Source organism: Coturnix japonica, chromosome 7, assembly GCF_001577835.2.
Source record: "Coturnix japonica isolate 7356 chromosome 7, Coturnix japonica 2.1, whole genome shotgun sequence".
Lineage (NCBI taxonomy): Eukaryota > Metazoa > Chordata > Aves > Galliformes > Phasianidae > Coturnix > Coturnix japonica.
The window spans coordinates 24097917-24124921 of NC_029522.1; the positions used below are offsets into that span (position 1 = coordinate 24097917).

Genomic DNA, 27005 nt, shown 5'->3' on the forward strand with positions numbered 1-27005 from the left:
TCTCTGCACACACATAAAATCTCCCAGCCAAATACCTGCCTCCCTCACTGGGGTAGAAACCTGAAAGAAATGCTCAGAGCTCATGTGCATTTGCAATGGCTCTAGAGGACACAGCCTCAGGAGGCACAGGCAGGGCAGTAGCTGTGACATGCAGACCTTCTTCCTGCCCAGATATAAGACTTTGGGAAAATAATTCAAGAGAACAAAGATGGAGCTGCACTGATTTACATCAGATGACTATGAGTCCCTTTAAAATCAGTTCCAGGTGAGCTGCGTGGAGCTGCCCAGAAGCTGCTCGCTAGTTTCTCTCTCTCTCCATGTTCCTCAGTGCCAAAACACGCTGAAGCTGAGGATTCACAGGCAATGAAAAATGGTTCCCTTGGGAGAAGCCGTTCCACGCATGCCTTCCCTATAAGCTATCCCAGCAGAGTGGCAACGTTTAGAAACCAAATTGGTCATCACTGGCAATGGTAGAACTGGACAAAAATAGCAGGAAGAAAAAAAAAAATATCACAATTTCCTGCACATTTTTCTGATTGTCCCACTAAAAGATGTCGGGCTGTCCAAAAGAGAAGAATGGTTTCAGCAAGCAAAACAACAGCAATCACCTGCTTTGCTAAGTGTTTGCAAATACCATGAACTGCTTTTCTTAGCCAAATGTCATTCCTTTCCACCACCATCAGCCACTTCACCCAGTTACTCACTGTGACTAATGGGAGGGGAAAGAGATTGTTGCCTTATCTTCCAATGGAGAAAAAAAAAAAAAAAAAAAAAAAAAAAGAATTTTAACTCTCAAACTTTCATTTTAGTTGGAAAGTGCTCTCCTCATCATTTCTTTGCCCCTCTGAACGGGTGATCCCATCACATTTGTGTCGTGGAATCATCTGGCTTTGGTCACTTAAATATTCAGCAGCAGAAGACAGCATCGAGCTTAATCCTGTCTGGCAAAGCATCAGGGGTGCCAAGACCTTTAAAACACTTCTCCCAGACCATCAGTGCTCTCGGGTACATCCTTCATCAGATCCTCCATTCTGCTATTAGAGCTGCGTTGCAAGGGAAATTTGTTTATATTTATTCCTTTCTGGGTTGTAGACATTGCCAGTACAGTCTTCAAAATAAGAAAAGAAAAACCCTCTGACTCGCTGCCCAGAAACTCAATCCCAAAAGCCTCCTCCCAACCTCTGTTTACAAAATTATAAGCTTTCTTTGTCCTAACCATTTTCCTGTTACAATAATATTCTTCATCTACTATCTGACTTTTTTTTGTTGTTGTTGTTCGTGGAAAATGTGATTTCATTGTGAAAGGATTTCTTATGAATCAATACAGCAAAAGGAACACAGAGATATTTGCAGTAAATCAACCTTGAAGCAGACACATGTAGAGAACGAGTTACAAGAACAAGAAGTAGATAATCCCAAGCCATTTCCAGAGAGAAGGAGGTTATATTTTCCATATACTGTATCTGGTTTTTGTGTCACAAAGCACGTCGGTATTTATATAAAGTCTTTTCTTCTTGTACCGTAGGGTTATGATTACATGAAATGAGTTTCCAAAAATTACAAAAATTGGCCTCCTCTAGGTAACAAATGGAAGAACTGAGATATTGAGTTCAAACCAGCTACAGCTCAGCCCTTTTTGAAGTTCGGAGCAGCAGAAGGCTGACTTCGATCCAGTGAGTTCCCTCCATGGCTGGAATGGCCGCAACCAGCTCAGAGCTCTGATTTTTCCAGAGCTTTGTAGCTATATTCACCCACTTCTCCACAGCTGGCTGGGTCTCTGCTTGGAGGTAGCCTTGCTTCTCCCCTTCCGTAAAGCAAACTCTGTCATCACCGTCTCCTCGGAGAAGATTTGGCAGGGCCCAACGCCTGGCGACTGGAGGAAGCCGCTGGATCGCAGAGTTCTTGGAAGCACTGGCGGGGAGCAGCCTGTCTGAGCCACGCACTGAGCTGGGTGTTAGGTACCAAGCTGTTCCCCTCAAGGAGAGACAGCTGAAAGCCATTTGGAGAGCATCTGGATGGAATCAGGGCTGGCTGCTGCCCAGGGGACTGAGACACATCCTCTGAGCGATTCACTCCCACAGTGACCTAAAGCTTGGGCAGGTAAATGAAGAAACTACACCACCTTTCCAATAACTCCAAGACCAGAGAATCAGGTGAAAATCATTCTATGGACTCTCCATTGAAGCATAGTTTGTGGACACTGCAAGCGTGCAGCGTTCTGCTCAGCAGCTGAGAAACCAAAGATAGTAATAGAAGCTCAGACGTGCAAGCACACAAGCATCCTGTAAAGAAATAAAAGACTTATCTCGGCTGAATCCAGCTGTAGGCAGGCATTTGGGGGTCATGTTCCAGGAGGGAGAAAGGTTCCTTGAACTTCAAAAACCACTGAGAAAGATTGGTGTGGTGTCTGGGGTGCCTATGGTGTGGCTTGTAGCCCATCTCCAGCCATGGTGGAAAGTGGCTGGGACCTGGACCAAGATGTCATCTGTGCTGTATCCTCAACACAATTTAATCTTAGAGTCTTATAAAACACTGGGCCTATCTGACCTGGCATGGGAATACAGCACCTATAAGAAGAGCACAGGACCACCAGACAGGAGGGCTGTGTGATTTTGAGGACAGCATCTGGTGTACCAAAGGTCTTCATATTCCATTACTACAGTGCTCACAACCAACTTGCCACCTTCTGTTCACAATTTTGCTGGGCTAATACTTGCTGTTTAATTACAGTGTGCCATCTCCCATGCCCTCACCACCAGTACAGAGCACTCAGCACAGCTGCAAGCTACGCTAACCCAACCTCATCCCTTTCTCTGTAGATGGACAGAAACAAGCAAAGCAGGAGCTGGATCTTCATTAACCTCTCTGGCCACCCCTCTAGAGCTAATTGCACTGAGGACAGGTGGGGCTCAGCCCTTACAGGTTTCACAGTCAGTACAAGGGACAAGTCACCAGTTCCTACAGATCACCGAGCAGCAGGCAGAATGCAACCATCACTGAGCCCCTCTCTATGAGGCTGAGGATAACTCTTCACCTTTCCAATGACAGAGCTGCCAGAGCTCTATGTGCACTGGCTGACTGCATGAATCTTTTTTCTTCCCCCCTCCCCCTCATTATTTTCCAGGAAAAGCTGGCACTCCAGCTGTCCCAGCGCTCCCTTGCCCTTAAAAACCTGCCTTTCTTCTTGCGTGTCAAATACACCGATCTATATGGGGAGCAGCACCAAGCCTGGAAAGCTGGCCTGAGGCCGGGAGAAATGTCAATAGGAGAGGAAGTATCTGTCACATCCACACACACAAGGCTCCATCAGCCAAGTCCTTTTGGCCTGCTGCTCCCACCTCCTCCTTCCAGTGGTCCCATCGGTAGGGACCGGCCGACCTCTAGTGGTATGAGCTCATAGTGCAAGGAACATCCAGGCTGGGAGGTGGCCTAGGTCCGTAGCTGAGCATCTCATACATGCAGAGTTTTCTTCCCTGAGTAATAAAAGGTCCCACACAGCTGGAGAAGTCTGTGGCACTGAGGGACACGGTTAGTGGGCATGGTAGTGATGGACTGATAGTTGGACCGAATGAGTCTTTTCCAACCTTAACGATTCTATGAAATGTGATGGGGAGACAAAAGGAACTGATGCTGATCATCCAGAGATGATTAAAATAAATAAGGAGGAAGTGGGTAGGACAGTATTACAGGATGGAAGCTGCTCCAAGAGCTCAGATCTCTGGCGTTGCCTTAGGATTTTGCATTACCAAATCCTTCAGCATCTGCAGCTCCTGGTCCACAAAGACCAATGGCTCTGAGATAGCACTTAGTCCAAATGAAGGAGAGAAGAAAGATGGGACAGCAGCAGGTTGCTGAGCTTGGAGAGCTGGAGGTGAGCATCCTTTGTTCATGCTCCATGCTCTACATGGTGATTTTGGAAAGGCTCCACATACTCCAGCAGTAAAGAGGAACATGCACCAGGGCCCTGTGGAAGCTCACAGTCATTGCACGAATGATAGATTAGAAAAGACCACAAGGATCATCTGGCACTATCTCCTTGTGGAAACACATAGGATAAGGATAGCTGAGGCCGGTGCACTTAGTGATGAAGGACAGCCATTGCCTGCAGCCCAGCAGCCAAGGCAGATAGCAGCCTGCCTAAGCAAGGCTGAGATTTCTCTCCCAAGGGAATGTGAGCTATAAAGATGTGTGAAACCCTATGCCCAGCACTATCTGTATCAAAGGGCTCAAGGGGGCTGCTTCAAAATAGGACCTTGGCACAAGGATCTTCTTCTTCTTACATCTTAGCGAGAGGCACAGTGCCAAAATGTCATCTTGGCTGCTCCACACATCCCAGGCATCCCAGACACGTCCTACAAATCTTTCCGGTGCTCCCTGGGGATCTCTACCCCCACCAACAGCCTCTCCCCGCTCCTCGCAAGGGAAGGCCCTGAGCACTATCACTGAGGAGCAAGGTTCCCAAAGCGCTACAAATAAGAGCTGTGGGTATGCTTGTAAAGGTCTTTAGAAGATAGCACTGTGGGCACAGACCTCCCTCAAGCGAGTAGAAGGGATCCATGGGGAAATGAGGAGCACAAAGAGATGCTGGAAGGAATTAATCTGACTGTAGTATCAGTTGAAGGAGAGATTTCCAGTGAGGTGATCATGGCTTGAACACTCATGACAAGCCAGAGACAGGCAAATGTGTGGCATTTTGTATGCACAGAACGGCTTCCAATTCATGGAGTCATCCACGGGTCATCAAAATCCCTCAGCAAAATCCTAGAGGGACCAGACTAAGTCCAAAGGCAGTACCAGTAGATCAATCCAAGATGCCTCATAGAGAAAAAAACTACAAAGACCATACCCTGAGTCACTGCAACCATTTGTTCCCACCCCACCAGACCTTATCCTTCTTGTTTTTGCCCCTGCCATCCCACTGCACTTGAAAAATCTCAGCCCAGAGAAGGAGCCCACACATGCCAAAGCCATTCCAGATTGCCTCAGCATTGGCAGGACATTCAGCCACAAATTGCCCCTCTCCGTGGCTCTCCCAAGTAGCTGCAGCACATCCCAGCAGAGCTCTGCCGAGGGCACTGCTGAATTCCTGCTTCTTCCTGCATACGGCTTTCATTACAGCCCCATTCTTCTGGCAAGGGCTCTGTGCAGAGTCACGAGAAGCTGCTCGCTGGTGGCTTGTTTTATCCAGTTGATGGAGGCTGGAAACAATGAGCTTGCAAATATTGCATTCCTCTCCTTCTGTTTTTCTTTCTTACAGAATGAAGGAGGAAATAAAGAGTGGGTAGTGCTGGAACACAGTCTGAACAGCGATGGGAAAAAAAAAAAGAGACCAGAGGGGCATTTCTGCTCTGTACTGAATATAGATGCATGCAAGCGTACCTGCGTGTGCTTTGCACATCCCCCTCTGGGGACCAACCAGGCTGTCTGGCTCCACACATAACTACAAACTCCCTGACTTGGAGGAAAACTCAGAGCAGAACCCCTACCACCAGGGACAGAAAACTGCTACCACAGTCACACATCTGTCCCAGCATTATCAGGATAGATGCACCCCTCTGTTCCTTCAACCTAGCTAGCAAAAACATGGAAGGAGTCCCACATCCAAAAGGATGACCCCAGATTTGGAGATAAACACTGTCTTACCTGCCATCAGCTGAGAATTTTCTGCTGGATCCAGCTGCCATCAGAGTAATGGAACAGTGCAAAGGCAGGTTGAGAGCCAGAAGGATGCACATCTCCCTAAGAATAGGGGGCTGCAATGAGGAAAAGTTGGGTCCCTCTTGATTATCCCACCACAAAGACACACTGGTAGATCCAACTGGAGGCCATCAGCACTACAGCTCAATACAGACAGGAGATAGAGCATGAATGAGATAGGAAATAAGAGCACAGCAGAAGCATTAAAAGAACTCCTTATTCTGAGCTAGGACCTTCACTAAATACTGCTTTTATTAAGCTAAGTGGATCAGGCTGGACTTGTTACCACTTCATGCCCACCTACAATTGCTTGCAGGTGGAGGAATGAGGATATGGTTGAACCTCTTCTAACTAGGGAGAACAGAGGTGCTTCGTGCTGCTTTATCACACCTGAGCATGTGAATTAGGCTGCCTTGATGAGACTTTGACCACCTGCCACGGGCTGTATCCCCCAGGAGATCCTTCAGGCTTCAGCCCTAGAGCCCAGAACATCATGTTTGCAGTAACCACAGTCCTCCGCTGGGACCCAAAACAGGTCTGTTTGGGGCATGCGTCAGCCCAAGGGCTCCATCCGCATCTTGGAGGCATTTCCCTGTAGATGGAGCCAGAACCTCACAAGGCAGAGGACAGCCCGGCCCTATACCCACCCCCGGCTCTCCCGGACCTCCCACAGCCGCCCTGCTCCGACAGGACAGGGGGGAGCCCCTCTTTTCTCTTTCCTCGGACACTCCCGGGGTTCCAGCTCTATTCCCTCCCTGGGTGAACGATCGTAGAAAGCCATACGATCCCTCTTTCTTCAGTATTTAACCCTGATCCTTTTTGTTGCCATTTTCTGTCCACTGTGTCCATGGAGAATGGGTAACTGCTGCACTGCAGATCGTATCTGTGCCCACCCCCAAGCAGGGACACATGCCCAAGATGATGATGCCCCTTGATGGCTTTTTTTCTCACCAGCAGCTCTATTACAGGCTTAGAATCATAGAATCAAGAAGGGGCTCTTAAAGGCCATCTAGACCAACTCTCCTGCGATGAACAGGGACACCTACCGCTTGATCAGACGCTAAGAGGCCCTCCAGCCCAACCTTGAGTGTCTCCAGGGGCAGGGCTTTGTACACTTGGGTTTGGCATTGTCCACATGGATGAACTTTGGTGCTGTATGCGTTGCCTATGTAGAATACTTTGCACCCATTACGCCCTGGAGATGCCAGCTGGTCCTTCATCCATAAATGATGCCCATGAAAGGCTGGGCTGGGTCACATCTTCTGTCCTGATGGGAACATCACTCAGGAGCCCCAGCAATGCAAGCAAGTCTGGGAGAGGGTAAATGAGAGAGAAGAGGAAACTGCCCTCCTACCCACCAGCAGCACCTGGTTTTACCCCAGTGTGCCCATCCAAACCTTCTGCAGGTGTGTACAGGGAACCCTCTTGTAGAGAATCCCCCCAAGAAATGCTCCTGGGTGACCCCCCCAAGCCAAATGAGCAGGAGCTGAAATGAGAGGGGAAAACATCTCAGCTTTAGGAACCCAAATGAAGGGGCCTGATGGGCAGGGGGGAGGCAATGGAGGCTCCCAGGGTAAATCTGGCAGCAGCCTGTGATGGTGACAGCAGGGTCACCAGCCTGGCCTGGGGACAGCAGCAACCTGCAGAGGAGGAGCCCTGAAATACCAGCACTGTGCAGCCCAGCAAGAGAGCGCGAGCGGCAGATAAGAACATGTTGAGGAAAAACACAAACCAGAAGCTCCTGAGGAATTTTGGAAAGGAAATGGGGAATTAACTGCAGAAGAAAAAAAAAAAAAAGAAAAAAAAAAAGAAAAAAAAGAAAGAATGAAAGGGGGAAAAAAAGCAGAGAGGGAGCAGGAAGGCATGGTGTTTGCTGGCACATAGCAAGCCTCTCATTCCCCAGTGCACAACGCACCCACCTGCATCCCTACTGCTGGTTTTGGGGTGCCCATAACCCACCCTCTTTCTTCCCCTCTACTTGTTTTACCCCTCCATCTCTGCACAGGCCTCTCAGCACGGGGTCCTCTGAGCAGCCCCCTCCATCCGCTCCTCGCCCCGCAGCTATTTTGGAGGAAGGCAGGAGGTATTTTTAGTGCTGCCGGCTCCCAGGAGAAGCTCAGAGCCTCTGAGCCGCAGCAGTGCTGGCGCCAGAGAAACTGCCGCTGCTCTGGCTGATATTTCTTGTCTAATTAAACTCAATCCATCCCGGGGGCCGGGGCTTGGCCACCAACTCAGCGAGGGAAGGAGCAGAGCAGAGAGCTGGGGGCTCTGATAGATGCTGGGAATTGCTCTGCAAGCACAGGAAAAAGCAGGGATGCGACTTGGGGAGGGGGAGGCTGCTTTGTTTTGCCAAGTATGGGGGAGCAGGATGGTCCCTAAAGAGGCAGTGAATGGAGTTTGAGGGGCACAGAGCTCAGCTCTAATGTTGGCGTTGGGTTGAAGGGGACATTGTTCATTACCCCCTCAGTGCCAGGAATAACAGGATGCAAAGAGCCCGCGCTGCTCAAAGGGAGCCCCATCAAGGAGGGATCCCCCCTTGTCAAACAAAGGCCAGAACAGAGCTGGAGCCACACGGCAGCACCAGCACTCCCCAGTTAACCCACATCTGGTGAGCAGCACTGTGGTTATGCTTTCCCCAGCCCACCTCTGAGGACTGGGGGGGGCAAGCTGTAGAAAACACAGCACCCCTGAGCTGACTGTTGTGCTTTCCGCCCCCCCCACCCCACCCCATGCTAAAAGAACCAAGCATTTATTCCTGTGCTCAGAATCCCAGATACACTCCCAGCAACCCAGACACCAGGCTGGCATTCCAAGCAACAGTATATTTTATATAACTGAATTTTGTTTTGTTTTGTTTTTTTACCACTTTATAGAGCCATACAATGAACTGCGGAGAATCAGACATCTGTACAAAGGGGAAGACAAAAGCAGAGTCACATTCACACGCGGACACGGTGCGACCAAAGTCATCTTTACACGCGCGACGACGCCATGGGCACAAAGATACAAAATATAACATATTTCTTTTCCATCTATATAAATACACAGAAAGGGGCAAGTCGGAAAGTTTTAAACTGTTCATTAACACTGATTAGCAAATAAATCCATAACGCTCCCAAAGTAACAAAGACAACAGGAAAAAGATAAAACCACACAAAAAAAACAGCACGGCGTTGGATCCGCCAACAGAAATGTTGGGTTGCTTCCTTTCGTTTCCCCCCCCCCCCCCCCTTTTTTTTCCTCCTTTTTAAGGAAAAGAAAAAAAAAAAAAAATAGTAACCCCAACCCAACCTCGCAATTTGCAAAACAAACGAACGGAATCAAACAAGCCCCTGCGGGCTCTTTTGCTGTCTGATCTCCCTGCCTGCTCCAACGGGAAGGGTTCCCATTTGCCGATGATGCCGTCTGGGTTTTTGGGGCGGCCGGCTCTGTACCTGCCCGACCTGCTGGGCAGGGTGTGCTCCAGTTTGGCTGTTTCACTGCTAAAAAATCAATGCCCGGAGGCTGCGGCCACATCCAGGTGTTTCCTGGAGGCTGGGACAAAGCCTGGCTCTGCTCGTGGAACCCCCTTCCCACAGCATCAATCTGCAGGAGGGGCTGGAGCTGGGTTTTCTCCCCACCAGACTCTTTCAACTCCAACAATTCCACAACTCTTATGATTTTCCACGCTTGGTTTGATCAGCACATGTTACACATCCAGAGCAACCAAAACCTGGCTTCATTCAGTTGGTTACATCCAATGGGGATGAATGGCTGGTTGCACAAGGGGTGCATCCCTCCAGCAGACAGTGACACAGCCAAACCCCCAGGTAACTGCCAAGTCAGATGGGAGACCCTCAGGAGCCTTCCTGTAAGGCAGCAACACTGACAGCGAAGGAAGGAGGGGTGAGAATGGGAAGGTTCTCCAAAGAACAAATCAACACAAAATAAGTGACATATGACAAATGTACACACACACACACAAAAAAAATTATATATATATTTATATATATATGTGGGGAAAAGTGCGTTTTTAAGGATATCTTTGGCAAGAATATATGCAGTTCTTTGTGCAGGAAGGAGGGATGTGTTGGTGTGTGTGAGAGAGAGAACGCCTGGCGGTGTGGTTACAATGGGACACGCGCAAGGTGAACGGCACAAGCTCAGCTCTCCGATACCGCGACTGCATGGCAAAGCCAAAGAAAAACCAAAGGATCTCTTCCGTCCCTTTTTGTAAGGAAAAATATTGATGCAGCGCTGGGTCCCCGACAGCCCGACTGGTGGGGAAGTTACAGCCAAAAAAAAAAAAAAATGTAACTTAAAAGGAGATAAAGAAGGAAAGTGCCTTAAAGGGAGCTGACAAACACCCGCTGACATCATTGGAAGAAGCTCTATGTTAAAAACTACACAATGGTTAACGTTCACCATTCGGACACAGGCTAAATCTCCGGCTTGAGCATCAGCATGGAGCCTTGAAGCAGGCGTGATGCTGCCAGCACCTCTGGGTGCTCCGATCTGCTTTGCCCTATGGGACGGGAAGGTGAAGGGGAGGCTGAAGCACCGAGGCAGCAGATTAAAATAAAATTACATTATTATCATCTCTTTTCTTTCTTAGCAGTGAGAAAACCAAGTCTGAAAAATAGAGACTTTCAAAAAATATATCTTTATATATCTATAAACACAGTGTTTCCTCTAATCAGTTACCGGCAGGGTGAGGAGATGATGGGTGAGATCGTCTCTCATCTCGCTTGAATTTCGCAGAAGGAGGGAATCGTCATTAAAAAATAAGATAAAATACGAAAAGGTCTTTGCATCCATGCGGACAGGGGGAGCCAGGAGGGGGGGATGCCCCGTCCTCCCTGCATCCCATCGCAGTCTTGCACCCAAATCCCCACTACGCATCCATCTCCTGCCATACACCAACCAGCCTCCGGCCACGCCGGCCCCTCTGCGCCCACGCCGTCGCTATCTCATGCACACACACACACGGTCACACGCATGTCCCCCGCGTGGCACCCGCACACCCCATCGGCGCTTCCCTTGCACCCAATTCACTTCTGACGTGCAGGTGTTTGCCCCCAGGGCGGGGGAAGGCAGATAGAACGGGGGGGGAGAATCGATGCGCGGAAAGCAAAAATATGGCCAAAAAAAATAATAAAAATAAAATAAATATTTTCAGAGTGTCAATTTAACCTTTTTTCCTCCTTTAAATTTTGTTAGCTTACAGTATTTTGTCAGTATAGCTCCTATATATATTATAGCTATGAAGGCAAGGGTGGTCTGAAGGAGGTGAGCTCTCTGGGGGGCTGCAGCAGTAGGAATCTAATTGTCTGCCCCCAGCAGGCTATCTGGGCCACTCTGCTCCAAAACTTCTCCAAACACAAAAACCACCAAACAACCTCTGGGCTTCTGCGCTCACAGCACAGTGCTCAGCTCTGCCCCAAACCTGCACGCTGCTCCCCACCAACCACCATCAGAACCATATCCAGGACTGGGACCTCTGCTCCCCAACACCACAACGCTCAACCATAAGGGCATGGGGCCCTCAGCCTCTGTGCATCCCCACACACAGGTAAAAGCCTGCAGTGCATTCAGGTTGCACACCTTCAACCATGGGAAAGGCAGAGTGTGGCTCTCAGAGGACCTGCGGCCTCCCCACCGAGCCGAAGCCGCCCAGCAACTGCTGATCCTTTGTTGTTGCTTCTTTTTTCACCCCCCCCCCTCAATAAATTTTCTTCCTTCTCTCTCTTTTTCTTTTTTTAACGTGGCCTCCAAAAATAAAAACAAGAGAAAGCGCCTGAGTTACTTGGAGTCATTCGCCTTTCGTGCAACTGGAACATCCATGCAATTTTAAAACTGCTTGCACATCTCCAAAGAGAAAGATAGGGCCGGCCACGGGTCCGCTGCTTCACACAGGAAACCCACCTGTGCAAGCATCTGCTATTATTATTATTATTATTATTACTACTACATTTTTCTGTTTCTTTTTTTTTTTTTCCTGTTATGAGAACGTGTGACAGGCCACAGGAGGAAACTGTCAAAGAGGACTGGGGACAGGAGGGAAAAGGGGAAGATGGGTGAGGAGGTGCTTTCCTTCCTCCACCAGCCTAGAAGCATCCTCCTGCTCCAGGCATGGAGCACAGGAGCTGCCCAGGAGTGGAGGAGATGCTGCCCCTCTGTGGGTGGACGTGCACTGTCTCACCTGCGCTGGGCTCTGGGCCAGCAGCTGAGGGTAGCCCAAAACCAAGCACCCAGGGGACAAGTGGGTTTGGGACCAAGGCATTGCATGCCCCAAGCAGGATGGCCAGCAGGCTTCAGTGTAAGCTGGCAGGACCCTTCTGCTGCAGCACAGCAAGGGGAGGTTTCCAACGGCATCTCCTCCAGTGTCCTGCAGACCTGAGCCCACGCTGCAGCAGGGCATTATCCCCTGCAGGCTGTGTCAAACATGCAGCAGATGTTCACCAATGAAGGCTTCTTTCGTGGCTTTTGCTGTTTTCTGTTTTTTTTCTCTTTCCTCCAAATGACAACCCTGAGATCGGTCTGGAGCAAACATCACCACTTGGTGAGGCCTCAAGACTGCGATGCCAAAAGCTGGGAACTCCTCTCGCTGCCACCTTCACTTTGGTCACCCTTCCCTGCAGTGGGACATGCATCCGCATCCTCTCCCTGTTTGGCGTTGACTTCGTGGCTCTGTTACGTAGGTGTGTGGTTTGATTCTTCTATGTGTGTGTTAAGCTTGTGTTGAGTTTTTAGGATTTTGGTTTGTTGGTTTTTTTTGTCATTGTTTGCTGTTTTCCTCCACAATTCCAACCCTTCCCCCCCCCCCCCAATTCACTTCCCTCTTCCACAATGCACTTCCTCACACTCCTTCTCGGATCAGCTCCAAGTCCTTCTCCAAAATTCAAGAATCACCCGCAAGCACCAGCTCATCTTTTCTGGCCGGAGCCAAGCATGACCCTGGAGACAAAGTTGACGATGGCCGCAGCTGGCTGGTCTGGGTCCAGCTCTGCAAAGAGGTGGCAGACGTTGTCTGTGGTGCTCCCTTGTTTCCTGGCCACGAAGCCAAAGAGCCTGGGTGGGGAGAAGGTGAGAGGTTCAGTGAGGTTTGCCAGCACTGCTCACCCAAGGAACAACACCACCCCCTTCTTCCAGCACGGCCAGGTCAACCCTCTGCTCTTCCACATCCATCTCATGCAGCCCACAAGGAAGCATCCTAAACCCCAAAGAGCCCACTTTAAGATCAGCCTAATCCTCCTCTTGCTGATGGTTCTTTGAAGACCAACACTGCTGGTCAAACCCTCTTTGCCCTGACCATCCCAGCCACTCACCCCATGACTGTCCCCAGACAAGGACCCTGAGGCACGTGAGGGATCCCGTAACACTGGAAAGGCCACATGGGGACAAGAGTGCAGACCCACACAGTGCTGCCCACAGAGCTGGATGAGACCATGTAGTTATTTCTGTCTATCTCTCCCCCAATAAATGAAATGCCTTTTTTTTTTTTTTTTTAATTAGAACGTGCAAACTGAAGTTATAAATATGGGGGAACAGAATGTGAGACAGGCCCAGGCTGTGGCATTTCTAATTGGAGAGGGGAAGCATCCCAGCAGCTGGACATCCTAATAAAAACTCCTTCGCTAACACAATAGCTAAAATTAGTGGGAACTAACCCCCGGAACTGGGCTCAGTTCCTGGAGCTGTGCTCTCATGTTTGGGTGAAACATTCCCATAGCAAGGAGAAGCGCCCATCCCTCAGGCAACTAAGTCCACCATGTGGGGGCATCCCCCAGTTAGGGGCCCTGGAGGAGATGCTCAGACCCAAGTGGGATCCAGACTGACAGCAAATGGGAGGAACTGAGCACACACTTACTTGGCTGGGCCACTGCCGTCAGTTTTAGTCCACCTGCAAGGAGAGTAAGTGTTAGGGATGGTGCCTCCTGCACACTATGGGGCCAAGGGGAACAGAAAAAAGCAAAGACCCTGCTCCAAGCAGCAGGGTGGTCTGGGGGAGGGAAAAGGGCAGGGGAAACATGCTCCCCAAGGGGCAGGCACTTACTTTCGTTCCTGGGGGTCCAAATCACAGAAGGTGACAGTATTGAGAGGATAGTGTCGTCGGAAGAACAATCTGAAACACAAGGCACAGAGCGTCATGGCCAGTCAGCCCCCACCTCTTCCCATCACAGCTCCCCTGGGTGTCCCCCAGGACACTCCACAAGTCAGGGCCAAGGACCGTGACCAGGCTCACATCCCTGAGGGACATCCTTCATGCTCCCAGTCCAACACCCTTGTCCCACGCATGCCTGGACTTTGGGGACCCAGGGACGCATTAACAGGAGGTCTTACTTCCTCTGGTTGTCTGTTAAGGTGATGCCTTGTGCAGAGACTTTGAAGTGGACAATTGTAGCAGTTGGCGTGGGGTCAGCCACCAGTGTCTCTGCCACAGCCTTAGAAATGGCCTGGGGGCCAGTGAGCGACTCCATCTCCACTGAATTGATGAACAGGACATTGCAGGCTGGAAGCGAAAAAGCAGAAGTGGGGTCAGCCACTGCTCAGAGCTACAGTCCCCCCTGGAGCAGGCCCCCTCTACTCACCTGCACCCTGTTTGAGAAGGTCTGTGGCCGAGTTGGTGGTTGATGCAGCATCTTTCTTTTCCTCCATGGGATCTAGAAGAGATGGGACACGGTTTCTGCACCCTGCCTGGAAACCTACTGAGTTCTGGGGGCAAATGCACTACCCCCCTTTCCAAGTGCTGAGCATTGGATACCGGTACTGATAGGGCACTGGGGGATAAAGGGAAAAGCTGAGCCTGGCTCTGAACCATCTGAGCACAGGAATGAGCCACGGCTCATAGCGCAGAGCATGTTCCCACTGTTGCTCCAGATGGAGAAACACAGCCCATGTGTGGTTCCTGGCTGGAGGAGGAGCTCCCTGCAGAGGGGCAGTACCACCCCATGCTGCTGGCCCTGGTTCTTACCTCGGTCAGGAATGACCAGCTTGCAGGGCAGGGCCAGAGGCATGATGGAGTGCTGGTAGACCAGAGCCGACAAGCAGCCTGCGGAGAGAGGGAGAAGGTGAGCACAGGGCTGGGGACAAGCCTGCCCAGCACAAGAGCTTATCAGGGTGTTGGTACTCTGGGTGGACAGAACCACATGTGGCATTTCCCCTCCCTGAAGCCACCCTGAAGTCCACACTGCCCAGCAGCATCACATCCCCCTGAAAGCTCAGGGGCAGCTCTTCCAGATACCTGATTGCTCTGCTCAAACATTCCAGCAAAGAAAAGGCATCCCAACCACACCTGGGGTACTCACCAAAATAAGGCTCATTGGGGCATCCTTTTAGTTTCACACCCCGTGGGCTGGTCTCGATGAGGAAGTGCCTCACCAGCTCGTTGGTGATGTCTCCTGAGAAGGGACCAAATGTTGCCACACCAGAACTGCCCTCATCTTTCTCCTCCCTCCACCATCCCATCTCAACCCCATGGGCTCACCTGCAGTCACCCTCCTGGAACCAGATCCTCTGCAAACCCCAAGCTGTGCTGTTAGTGGGCCATGCCCATTTCACTGTGCCAAAGCCCAGGGGGAGATGTCCCCCAGCCCTCTATGTTTGGTATGTCCCCATGCCCTGCATGCTGCCACATCAGCACATACCCAAGGGCAGTCTGGCTTGGTAGCCCCAGCTGCCCTCTCAATAGAAACAATAGAAAGCATCTCAGCGTGGGAAGGAGGAGGACACATAATACCTTTCTTGTTCTGCTGCATGACGGTGGGAGGTGGGGAAGCGACTTTCATGGCAAGGCCATAGGCTCCTCGGAAGGAGTGGCTGTCCCGGATGATGAAAGCCCCCGGCTCCCTGTCCTTCAGCAACGCGATGGCTGGGGGAGAGAAGGGCAGAGCTCAGACCTGGTGTGCTGAGAGGTGGCGTGCCCTCCAACACCAGCAGGCACACCCCAGCTCACTCCAAATCCTTTGCCACCTACACACCTTGCTCCCGGGAGATGTCTGGCTTGTACCAGTACTTGGAAGTGTCCTGCACAAACTTCACGTTGGCACGAGTCTCCGGGCTGATGTCTGCAGAAAGGGAGGAAGAGAAGGAAAAAAGTCAAAGGAGACTCTACCTAAAATCTCTGTGTGAGATTTGGGCAACTCCCGCTCCATTGGGAGTATGGGTACCTCCACCTCCACACATCCCCAACATTTCACCTTAACCCCAACCTCAACCTCACTGGGTAGCTCATGCCTCCCATGGGCTCTTTTCAGAAAGAATGGTAATGCATTGGCACAGGCTGCCCAAAGACATAGTGGAGTTGCCATCTGTGGTTCAGGAACCACAGAGATGTGGTACTGAGGACATGGTTAGTGGGCACAGTGGGGATGAGTTGATGGTTGGACTGAATGATCTTAGTGGTCTTTTCCAACCTTAATTATTCTATGGCTCTATTTAAAGTTCAGTGTGGGGCCTGGGAAGAGCCCTTTGTGATCTGGTAGGAGAGGCTCAAGCGCTTCCCATCACACTCACTGCTATACCAGCGCCAAGAGGTCCCTGCTCCCCATGGTGGCTCCTGGCCACAGCAGTCATGAGGCCTCTGCAGGTGTCACCGTGCCCACAAAGGGCTACCTGCTTGGCAGCCAAACCAGAGTGGCAGCTGGAGTCACTGCTGCCCCAGCACTTTATTTCCCTACTCCTATCAGCCCGATCTTGGCGTCACGGTGGCAGCTCGTAACGGGATCAGGGGACGGCGATACAGGCGTGGCAGCACACAGGGCACAGCACCCCTTCAGAAACAAGGATGGGGCCTGGAGCGTAGCACTGGGAGCTCCCTGGGGTGCAAACACCAGGAACGGGGCCGGGAGGTCGGCATGTCCCCACGGCAGAGAGATGCCGGGCGGATGCGAGCTGCCTGCAAGTGCTTTGATCTTCCCCATACACAAATCCCCATGCTGTTTACACCAGCATGACGGCGTGCTCCCCATGCCGAATTGGTATTTTTCCTGTTTGGATTCACCGTTCTTAAAAATAAAAAACATGAGGAAACAGTCCAAGCCTCAGCAATGCCGCAAGTTCACAGCTGGGAAGGAGTACATCAGGACATAACCTTGTGGGATGGGGATGAGAAGGGGACATGGGACAGCAGGCAGCTGCAGAGGGATGGAGGTGACAATATCCCTTACCTGGCATGGAAAACTTGGAGAAATCCGGCAAGGTGTGGGAGAAAGCCACGGCGCTGCCACTGCTGGGACTGGACATGCCACTGGAGAGGGGCGAGGAGGCCTTGCCATTGACCGTGGCATAGTTGGGCAGGCTGTTGGCGCGCTCACCGGCTGACATCCGCCTCTTCTCAGGCAGCGCGGGCTGCAGAGTGGGGCTGCCCTGGCGGTAGGCGGCGGAGTCTGGGGAAGAGGAGTGTGGCGTGCTGGTGCCAGGATAGTACGCCGGTGAGACAGGGAAGGATGGCGTGGAGGGAGGCTGGTAGCCAGATGCACTGCTCTGCCGGGACAGCGTCGGGCGCCTCTCCTCCGGGCTGGAGTAGCCGTACATGGGGCTGCTGGGAGGCACGGCCGTCATCTGATGCCGGGCAAGGCTAGGGCTCCCCGGTGGTGCATGAGGGGACATGGTGTGCCGGCCTAGCCCAGGGCTACCAGGTGTGCTGGCAACAGCAGGGTTGGCAGCTCTTCGCCCAAAGCCAGGGCTGGGCGGTGTGTTGGTAGCCACTGTCCGGTGTAGGGTGCGGGGGCTCCCTGGCAGCGCATGGACACCCACCACGCTGACCTGCGGCTGCTGCCGAGCCTGGGGGTCCAGCTGGAAACCGGCTCGTCCGTCAGGGTAGTCAGGACTGGCATAGGGAGAGCCCAGTGTTCCCGCTTGGAAGGATGATGGAGACGAGGTTTGGTAGCTGCTGTGAGCAGAGGGCGTCTGCGAGACAATGGGTGACCGGTAAGCTGGCTCAGCCACAGCGTGGGGAGGTGTAACCGTGCCGTGGGGGCTGCCCTCCGATGGGTAGCTGCGAAGCGAGGCACTGAGGAGAGATAGGGAGAAGATTCAGCTCCACTGTACATCTGTCGCTGGTTGGCCCCCTCCTCCAAGCAGGCACAGGAAAACTGAGGCATGGGACCAGCAAGCTGCTTGATAGCAGCAGTGGGATGGGTCCTGTCAGCTACAGGAAGCAACTGGAGGCAGCTTCACAGTTCCCACACACATCAATTCTCCACCAAAATATGGGAGGAAAGAGCCTTTTCCCAGTTCCTCTCTCAGCAAAACACCTGGATCTTTCATCTCCAACGGGCAGGGTGGAAGGGACAGGGATGAATGGCACCATCACACTACAAGGGAGCAAAGCTCCCAGGGTTATGGGGTTAGCACAGACCCTATGCCTCCTGCAGACCTACACCCCCATACTCACCCGTCCACGCTGTGGATGGGGCTGCTAGTAGAGACGGGGCTGGGCACAGTGAAGGAGTTGCCGAAAGCACCGTTCCTGGCAGGCACCTCCATGCCCACAGGCTGGGCAGCTGGAAGGTTCCCTGCCCTGCCAGTTGTGGCTGTCCTGGCCACTGACTCAACATAGCTCCTGGGCTCTGCAGAGAAAGAAAAGAGGAAAGAGATGAGCCGACATGGGAACTGGGCCATGCCCTTTCCTGTATCACCATTTGAGCCAGAAAAGATGCCTGAACTGAGCTCCTCCAGTCCCCCACAAGCTGTGCAAAAACATGGGGCTCATCTGTGCTTTAGTGCCCCTCCCTGGCACACTGAAGACCCTGGGCACAGAGATGGGAGGGTTGTGCCCACTACCATCCCCAAGGAGATACAGCACACAGGGCCAAGTGGTGTGACCCATCAACGCTCAGTGCCATGCCACAGCCCCCTCGACCAGGCTTTGAATCAGCGTCCCTCCCAGGCTGGGATGCCACAGGGCACACGTCGTGGTCATAATCATCCTCAGCCCCTAAAAATAGTCAACAGCACAGCACGGTACAGCCCACGCTGACTCACGGCGGGACCAGGGTGCTGCCCTGTACAACCCACCTCCCCCAGCACCTCCAGCATCTGGGAACAGAGAGCAGCCTCAGCTATTTCCACTGAAGCATCCAACGTTTTCCTCCAGCCCTGCTTGGAACTGGAGCCTGTGAGCACTCCCAATAAAAGCAGTTTGTCCCGTGCCAGGAGCTTGGGCTGGACATCCTTGCAGGTCCCCAGCTCCAGGCTGGCCATGCCCAAGGCAACTCCACAGCACTAATTAGCATTACAAACATTATTATTATTAGTCATAACAGCTAGGCTCTGGCTAATCCCACAGGCAAGAAAGACAGTGAGGCCAACACACAGCTCTATGCTCAAGACTGCAAGGAAAAATACAGTCATAGGTTTCCCTGATCCTCTCCAGGTCCCCATGCTAGTGTCCCATCTGCCCATAGGAGGAATAGATGCTGCGGGGCTCATTTCCCTGCCCAGCCCAGGAAAGAGCCAAAACCAGACTGAAGACGTCAGCTTGGGCTGAACACGCGGCAGGACACACAGTCAGAGTGACAGGGACAAGGCAGTGCCCAAGGAGACAGCCGGGGCAGCTGCAAGAAACACAGCGCTGCTTGGGTAATTAAATTAATTTTGCAGCTACTCACATCTCCCACCCGGCTCCCCACCCCAGCCTAAAATTAGCCAGACAGTACATATGAGTCAGCCTGCAAGAGGTTAAGAGCGAACGGCTGCGAAAATACCAATCCCTCCTGTTAACGTGGAGGCTGCAGGGAGGCAGGAACAGGGCTTAGGGACAAGGGCAGCAGGGAGGAGAGCCCACGTGTGTGCACGTATACGTGCCATGGTGACATGTGACACTGCAAACACGTGTTGGAGTTGTTTTGGTCAGTACAGAAAAAGAGGGAGGCGGGAAAAAAAAGAAAAGTTTAGGGCAAGGTATTTTTCTTTAGGCTGAAAACTCAGCTCTTGCTTCCTGGAAGAGGCTGCAGAGACGAGAAGACAGCAGGGGAACAGAGAAACCACGTGTCATCTGAGGGGTGGGCAGTGATTTGGGAACCCCAGTCGGGGCTGTGAAATACTCAACCTTGTGCCTAAAGCCTGTCCTAAAGCCTTCCCAGAAGGTGCAGGCAGCCCCATGCTCCTGCACTGCCCATTAAGGGGATGGGGAGGGGCTGAGCACATCCCACTGATCCCAGCAGGATGGAAACCCCATGGAACAGAATGCTGAGAGTGTCCTGGGATCAGGGGAGCTGCTGGTGGGGGCTGCATCCTCCCCAAACCATGTCCAACCTCTCCCATCCAAGCCACAATGCTGTAGGGTGAACCACTCTATTTTTTTTAGCACCCAAAATTACATCTTTCCCAATGAGCCCAGAGCAGTGCCATCACCCAACCGTTCCCCATCTTGCTGTTTGTCCTCGTGTCCTCAAACCGTCATTTCCACATTTCCCATAACCTCCCCAAAGCCAAAACACCAGATTCAGTCCACACACACCACCACATTATCCAGGAGGTTGCAAGACAGAAGTAAGGCAAGAGGTTGGCAGTGGCTACTTTCACAGCCACCACAAGGACACCCACGTTCTGGGCTAGCCACCAACACACCAACCAAGTGGGTTGAGAACCAAGGAAAGGAAAAGCAGAACTTCAGAGAGTGGGAAGGGAGAGGGCTGGGAGACACAACACAGGAGGAAAAAGCTGGGATTTGTCCCAGCTCTTCTTCCTCTGGTGCATCCAAGAAGCTATCACTGAAAAATCAGCCCTGAGACTGGAATATTTGTGTTGTTTTCCCAAAGCAAACACTTTCTCCAGCGTTACACAACGTGCAGGTTGGCGTTATTTGCATTTTGAGGAACTCCCAGGGAGAAATGCTGACAGAGCCGCAGGAAGTGCGGCAAACATGCTGAGAGGAGACATCCCCTCCCTGAGAAGGATCTGGAACAAATAGTTCCCTATCCTGGCCCCGAGGGCCCAAAGTTTCATTAAAGAAGAAAGTAAAACCACCCAACAACTGCAGGCGGCACTTGGGTAATGGAAGTCACTCTGTTCCAAGGCCACGTGCCACCCCAGAGGCACACCATTGCTGGGGGGAACCCAGGCACTGAGTACCCCAGGGCCAGACCGTGGCATCCTCAGTGCTCTGAGTGATGGACACTCACAGGGGAGAAAGCCAGGGAAGGAAAAGCCTTTCTTACCTTCTTCAGAGTCAGCTCCCGCCTCCCCTTCTAGCTCTGAGAGATGGAGGGGAGTGATGGGAGCAGGGCAGAGGTGGAAGAAGGGAGGAGTGAGACAGAGAGAGAGAGAAATCTGAGTTAAGGCAGCACTGCTTTGCAACAGGAGCATACAGAAGGCAGAGAAGAGCCCCACACCTTCCCAGCCCCACATATACCTTCAGCATCCAGACTGGCCATTCCAGAGATGATGTCCACAACCCTGCATCCCCATATCCCTACGGGAAGGTCCCTACAATGGCCTGGCCCAAGCACAGAGGAAGAAGTGCATTCTCCATCTGATGGAGCCTCCACCCAAGAGGTGTCCTCACAGATGCCCCCCAAGGAAAGCCACCCACCCACAGTCCCCACCCTGCACTCACCTCCCACTGGGTGCAGCAGGATGTCAGCTGGGTTATGAGGTTTCAGCCCCAGTGCTGAGAGAGGGGTCTTGGCCAGGCCGGGTGGAGAGCGCACTGTTGGCACCAGGGTGGGGGGAAACAATAGCGTTAAGGGCCGGATAGGAGGGGAAGCTTCAGAAAGGCTGGAGCTAGTGCTGCCCAGGCGGTAAGCCCCATCCCCACCCACTGTCTGGGCTCAGGACTGCCAGAAAGAGGGGATGCCCAAGTTTGTAGCAGCATCACCACTTGCTGACCTGCAAAGGTCAGAGTGTGCACAAGAAGTCTGTCCCATTTGGAGAGTGGCAGGAACAGAGAAGGGGAGCAATTCCCAACAGGGCAGGCCCAGCCCCCATCCCTCGACCTTGTCCCACCATAGGCACGAAACCTCCATCATCATCCCATTCCCCCTCCCCAGCCCTCCCATCCAACCCACCCCTCTGCCCACCCCTACACTCGGTTGAGTTGAGGCTGGGCTGTCCCATTACACCCCATTGCTCTAGGACTGCTAATACACCCACTACCCACAGAACAGCTCAACGGGCAGGTGATTATGTTTGTATAGAGCTCATTCCCCAAGGGGAGCCAATGCACATGGAAGCTCTGCACCCCCAAGCCCATACATACATACCAGTGGGAGCTGCCTATGTATGCATGGCGATGGCTATGGCTGCACCGGCAGTGCAGGATGGTTAGAATTAATGGGGCACGGTTGTACCTCCTATCCCCTCCTACCCTACAGATCTGCCTCATTTCCCTAGTGCTGCTTTCCAACAACCCTGCCAACACCCCAGAGCTTGCACACCCTCCCCAGCATTCACCTTGGAGCTTCTTCCACCATCAGCATTTGAGCATCCCAACTTGCAGCAGGGATGCCAGGAGGCGGTGGGTGGTAGGGAAGGCAACCCCCTCCCCTGAGGTCACATCTCAGGGCATCCTCAGTGTGGAGCAGCCAAGTCACTGGGAAACCTAGCTTTGGCAGGTGGCTGATTTCCCCCAGTCTGGTCCTTTGTCAATGCTGGCAGACAAACTATGGGGTTCTCCCAGAGCCAGGGACAGTGGTAGCAGTGCCCCCGTGGAGAGAAACAGTTCCTGCATCACCCCTGGAGAAACTCTAGTGAAGCCTGAAAGCTTGAGCTTCAGACTTCCTCCTTGATTTTCACTGGACAAGAAATGCTGCCTCTGGGCCACCTCCCCTGCCAGGCTGTTCTGCCACCTCTGTGAGTGACTCATCCCCCAAAATGAGTCAGTGTCCCGCTGCCAAGGGCCTGCTGGGCCCGAGGAACAACAGGGCCATTTCTGAGTTGCCAAATGCCCCGGGGACATTCCCACACTCTGATTGCTGTGTCCCATGAAACAGGACTCAAACACCAGTGGACAGACAGCAGCAATATGGGGAAAACAGCCTGATCTGCAAAGGGCATCAGCATTGCCGAGTGGGACCAGGGCACGGGCTGATTGCCAGCTCTAAAGCATCCTTCTGCGGTCAGCCTACACAAAGTTATTTTGGGAGGGCAGAGAAGTTACCATCTTTCCTATGGGTTTCCCAGTTGACCAGCTGCTCCATTGCACTGGGGGTCGTCACCAGAGCGAGTCACACAAACCCGGTCCCCACAAACCCACCACAACCGCACAGCTGGGGTTAGATAGAAAGGAACCAGAGGAGCAGAGACGGAACACATGCAACACCCTTTGCAGCCCTATGCCATTCCTGCCCTAAAAACAGTCAGTCAGAAGTGGGACAGCGTGCAAGAGTCTGCCCTGAGCCTCCAATCCTACATCCCCCGCTGGCCCCTTATTGCTCTGTAGCTTTTGTGCCATGCTGGTAGAAAAGATGGGGAGGTGCAGGAATGGGATGGTGCCATCCTTATGACCCTGCCCCTCTCCTCATTCCTTCTGCAGAAACACCCCAGTGAGCAGAGGATGGAGAAAAGCCAAGGGGACAGCGCCAGGAGTGGGATGCAGACGGTGGGATGAGAAGGAGAGAGGAGGAGGAGGAGGAAAGAGGGAGAAGAAGAGTGAGTGATTATGGTGGCAGTGGGTGTCTGGAGCCCGGAGCTGTCTGACCCTTGGCAAATCTCTGGTTTGACAAAAGCCACCCACCGAGCCCTTCCGCCTCCCGGAGCCGTGGCACTTACGGGAGTCGGAGTAAGGGGTTTGTGGCGAGACAGGGAAGGCTGGGGTGGGGGGAGAAATCTCACCGCCGCCAGAGGTTGGGCTGCTGGGGGAGGCACTCTCCATCTCCTCGAAGGCTTCCTTGTAGCTGTGGAGGTGAGGCTGGGGAAGGAGCAGGAGAAAGGGTTGGTCCCATCTGTGCAATGGGCACAAACCTCCAGAGGGAAAGTTTTCACCTCCCCATCAAAAACACATCGTTAAACCCCGACCCTCCAGGATGCTGCCTCCCAGCCTTCCCCCTCCCCACCAGCACCAATACCCAGCGCACCTCCTTGGGCCTCCCTCCCGGGTTGGCTGCGATGGTGCTGACCACCTCAGGTGAGAGGACAGTGGGGCTGCGGGGAGAACCAGGCTCCGGTGAGCTCTTCTCATAGTGGCTGTCACTGGGGGTTCGCCTTCGAGTAGAAACGGTGCTCTCCTCTGGGGACTTCTCTCGGGACTGCACCCCTATGGACAAGCACAGGGCATGGGAGAGGGATGAGGAGGTGCCAGCTAGGATGGGGCTGCTGGGAGATGCTCCAGGGCTTGTCCGAGAGGGTCTGGAAAAAGAGGCTTTGCCCAGCAGAGAGGGCAACTTCAGCACTCACCTGCTCCCATCCCATGGCAGCAGAGCTAGTTTTGAGCCAGATCAGATCTGCTCAGCAGCAGCAGCAAAGGGGCAAGCGAAAAAGCAAGCCAGGGCTGCGGCTAGGAGCTGGTTTGCTGTGTTACCCCAAACAAGCACTGTGAATCCTGACTTGAGTCCATAGCATTCCCTAGCATCAGGTGTGTGAGGTGTGAGCACCACAGAGCATCCTGCAAGCAGCACAGAGCTCAGTGTAGCACATCGGGTCCTGGCTGCCTGAGGCTGGTTAGCTCAAACCAGTGATCTCAGTGGGCTGGGAGAAAGGCCAGGAATAGAGGAGCTTCAGGAGTGGAGTGAGGGATGTGGCATGGCCCAAACACAACCTTCACCCCACCCAGCCCAGCACTGCAGCTTCTCATAGGAAGAAGTGCCCAGGGTGGTTGTGGTGCTGGGTTTGGTGCAGTGGGGGCCATGCAGAGCACAACTCATAGCCCATATGGGGACCATCCTGGGGGTCTGCATGGCAGCAAAGCGATCCCCAACCTCAGACGTGCTGCCGAGGTGACACAAGGTGACACAAAGTGACACAGGGACTGGCAAAGGTGACAGCACTGTCCCCTCTATGCTTCCTATGCACTCTGCTGAGAGGCAACTGCAGCAGGGTAGAAAAAGGGAGGGGAAAAAAAGAAAAAAAACAAAAACCAAAGTAAAAGGCCAGCAGAACACTCCAGGAAATGCACTTCTCCAACACCAACTCGTTTCCCACGGGCTGTCGGAGCGCAGGCGGCCATCAGCTGCTGCTCCTGCTCGCCTTGCGCCCGCTGACCTCTCCTCCCATCCACCCAGCGCACGGCCGCAGCCCCCGGCTCCAACAGCAGCGAGGGAGGGAGGGAGAGAAGGAGGGAGGTGGCCGGGTGCATTTCGAGCTAATCAGCGCAGTTAATGGCAGCAACAATAAAATCAACGCTCTGGGGAGCAGCGGCCCGGCTGAGAGGCGGGGGACGCGAGCCAACGGGGCTGGCTCGAGTCGCGGAGGCGGCCTGGAAAATTCCACTCGGAGCAGCTTTGAAACACAACTCCTCGATCCCTTCTGCAGGTGCTCGGGGGCCGAAGGCTCAGAGCTCGTGGTGGGGGGGTCCCCGGGATACTGTGCCGCAGGGAGAGCATCGCACCGGGACACCCCAAACCTGCCCGGCTCCTCTGGTTGCACCCTCCTGCCTTGGCTCGCTTTGGGCACCTTGTGCTCCAGCGCTGTCCCCCCCAGCATTGCTGCTCTGGGGTGTCCCAACCCTGAGCTGCTGCATGGGGTCAGAGAGAGGAACGTAGGGCCAGTCCCAAAAACAGGCTGCTTTTCGGTGCTCGGATGTCCAGCGGCTCAATCACAGGCTTTTTGCTGCTCCACTCCCCAGAAATGGAAAACAGACGGGGACGGCAGGGAGGGGAGGGAGGAGGGGAAAAAAGGGACTCATTGTTCAGGAGTCAGGAGTGGGAAACTTCACAGGCTGCTCGGAGCGAAGCCTGGAGGAAACCCAGGCTCTGCACACAGCCTCCCGACCCCTGGGTGATTTATGTGCTGGAAACTATGCTTGAAAAATAAACCCTCCTTTCCCGCAAAGCCGTGCCCCCTCGGCAGATGTACAGCCCTGCTCGGCCGCACAGCAGCTCTCCAAGGACGCCTTGTCCCTCTGTAGGGGCAACGTGCCCCATCATGGCACACCAGGAGTGGCCAAAAATGGGGAATACAGCATCCTGTCCCCATTCTCTGCTCTGCTGTCCCTTCCCCGGGGTGATGTCACTCCCAGGACCAGACAGAGGTAAAAACTCGTTCCCTCTCGGTATGGAGAACAGCAGCAGACGCTGCCCTGTAGTGCTCACCACAAGACCTACATTTTTCCATCCTAGAGTACTTCATCAATGTGGCATCACCCCAGAAATCACCACGGCACCAATGCAATATCCCCGCTGTGAGCAGCACACTCCAGCATTCAACCTTGCCTTCGATTTTCCAGCCCATCCCTAAAGAATTCACGTCAACACCACAGACCAGAGCCCAGCCCGGTTGGGGACAACTCAAGGACCAACTCAGCCATGTTCCCCTGTGCCAAGGGCTTGGTAGGCTCAGATCTCTTCCATCCTCCTGTGGGGCTTCCCCTCCCTCCATCCCACGTCCATGCAACACACGGAGCACTCAGCATGCAGGCAAGGAGGGGGAAGAGAGAGGGAAGAAGGGAAAAGGAAAGAGAAAAGCAAGGGAATAAAAGAGGAGACAGGAAGGAGAAAGAAGAATGAGTAGGAAAAAGAAAGGAGGAAAAGGAAGAAGGAAGGAAGGAGGAAGAAGTCTTGAGGAGGAGGAAGGTGGAATGAACAAACCAGAGGAGGAGAAGGACCGTTGCTGGTTCAGAGGAGGACGGGGGGCTTTGGTGCTCTTGTTGAGGTCCCTGAGCTTGGCGTTGTACTCTGCCAGCATACCAGGACAGGGTGCAAGGAGTGTGGGAGGTCACAGGGACATACACAGACCCCATGGGGAGAGGAAGGGGCAGACAGGACAAATGTCACGAGATACAACAGGGAGACAGAGAGAGAGAAAACAAGAGACGATTAGTCGGGCTCCAAGAGATGAGCCTGAGGTCGCCTGGGGTCCAAGGGAGCTTAAGCCCCACTTGGAGCTGCCCTCACATCAGCCAAACTGCCAGGAACATTGCTTCACCTCACCCCTCCCTTATAGCTCTGGGCACTGCTTATACACTAATGGAGAACTCTGTGGCTCCCAGCCACACACGGCCTTGTGCAATGCCATCGAAAGCCTGATACCATCCCCTTGAGGATGGCACCATACAGGGCCCATCCATCCTGAGATGAAAGGATGGAGGAAGGGGGCTTCAAGCACAGTAAAATCAGGGTGCTGAGGATGTAGGAGGTGTGAGATGCTCCTCATCACCGCGCCAGCACACGCAGGCAATTTATAGCAGCAGAGAATGTAAACAAACCCGTCCGTGCCTGACTTCCAACAGC

General features: G+C 53.1%; 1 protein-coding gene and 1 long non-coding RNA gene across 19 annotated transcripts in view; both read right to left on the reverse strand.

The window, feature by feature from the left end:
* Positions 1–1184: 1184 nt before the first annotated feature.
* Positions 1185–6379, reverse strand: LOC107317042. Its single transcript, XR_001556688.2, has 2 exons — positions 5644–6379; positions 1185–5299 (listed from the first exon to the last, which is right to left on the reverse strand). It is a non-coding gene; the product is annotated as an uncharacterized LOC107317042 (long non-coding RNA).
* A 2120-nt stretch (positions 6380–8499) lies between these two features.
* TNS1 (tensin 1) overlaps positions 8500–27005 on the reverse strand; it is a 52536-nt gene continuing 34030 nt past the window's right edge. For 7 of the 18 annotated variants that reach the window (XM_032445935.1, XM_032445933.1, XM_015869007.1 and 4 more), the window contains 16 exons: positions 26364–26450; positions 23697–23875; positions 23392–23530; positions 21239–21331; positions 20841–20876; positions 18074–18248; positions 16845–17689; positions 15657–15743; positions 15416–15547; positions 14985–15077; positions 14651–14728; positions 14268–14339; positions 14020–14188; positions 13733–13801; positions 13547–13579; positions 8500–12747 (listed from right to left, as the gene is read on the reverse strand). In XM_032445935.1, coding sequence (XP_032301826.1) covers positions 12603–12747; positions 13547–13579; positions 13733–13801; positions 14020–14188; positions 14268–14339; positions 14651–14728; positions 14985–15077; positions 15416–15547; positions 15657–15743; positions 16845–17689; positions 18074–18248; positions 20841–20876; positions 21239–21331; positions 23392–23530; positions 23697–23875; positions 26364–26450 — 2432 coding nt within the window. In that variant the 3' untranslated portion in view covers positions 8500–12602. The remainder of the gene's footprint in view (positions 12748–13546; positions 13580–13732; positions 13802–14019; positions 14189–14267; positions 14340–14650; positions 14729–14984; positions 15078–15415; positions 15548–15656; positions 15744–16844; positions 17690–18073; positions 18249–20840; positions 20877–21238; positions 21332–23391; positions 23531–23696; positions 23876–26363; positions 26451–27005) is intronic. The other 11 variants (XM_015869006.2, XM_015869014.2, XM_032445938.1 and 8 more) reach the window with 7 other exon arrangements.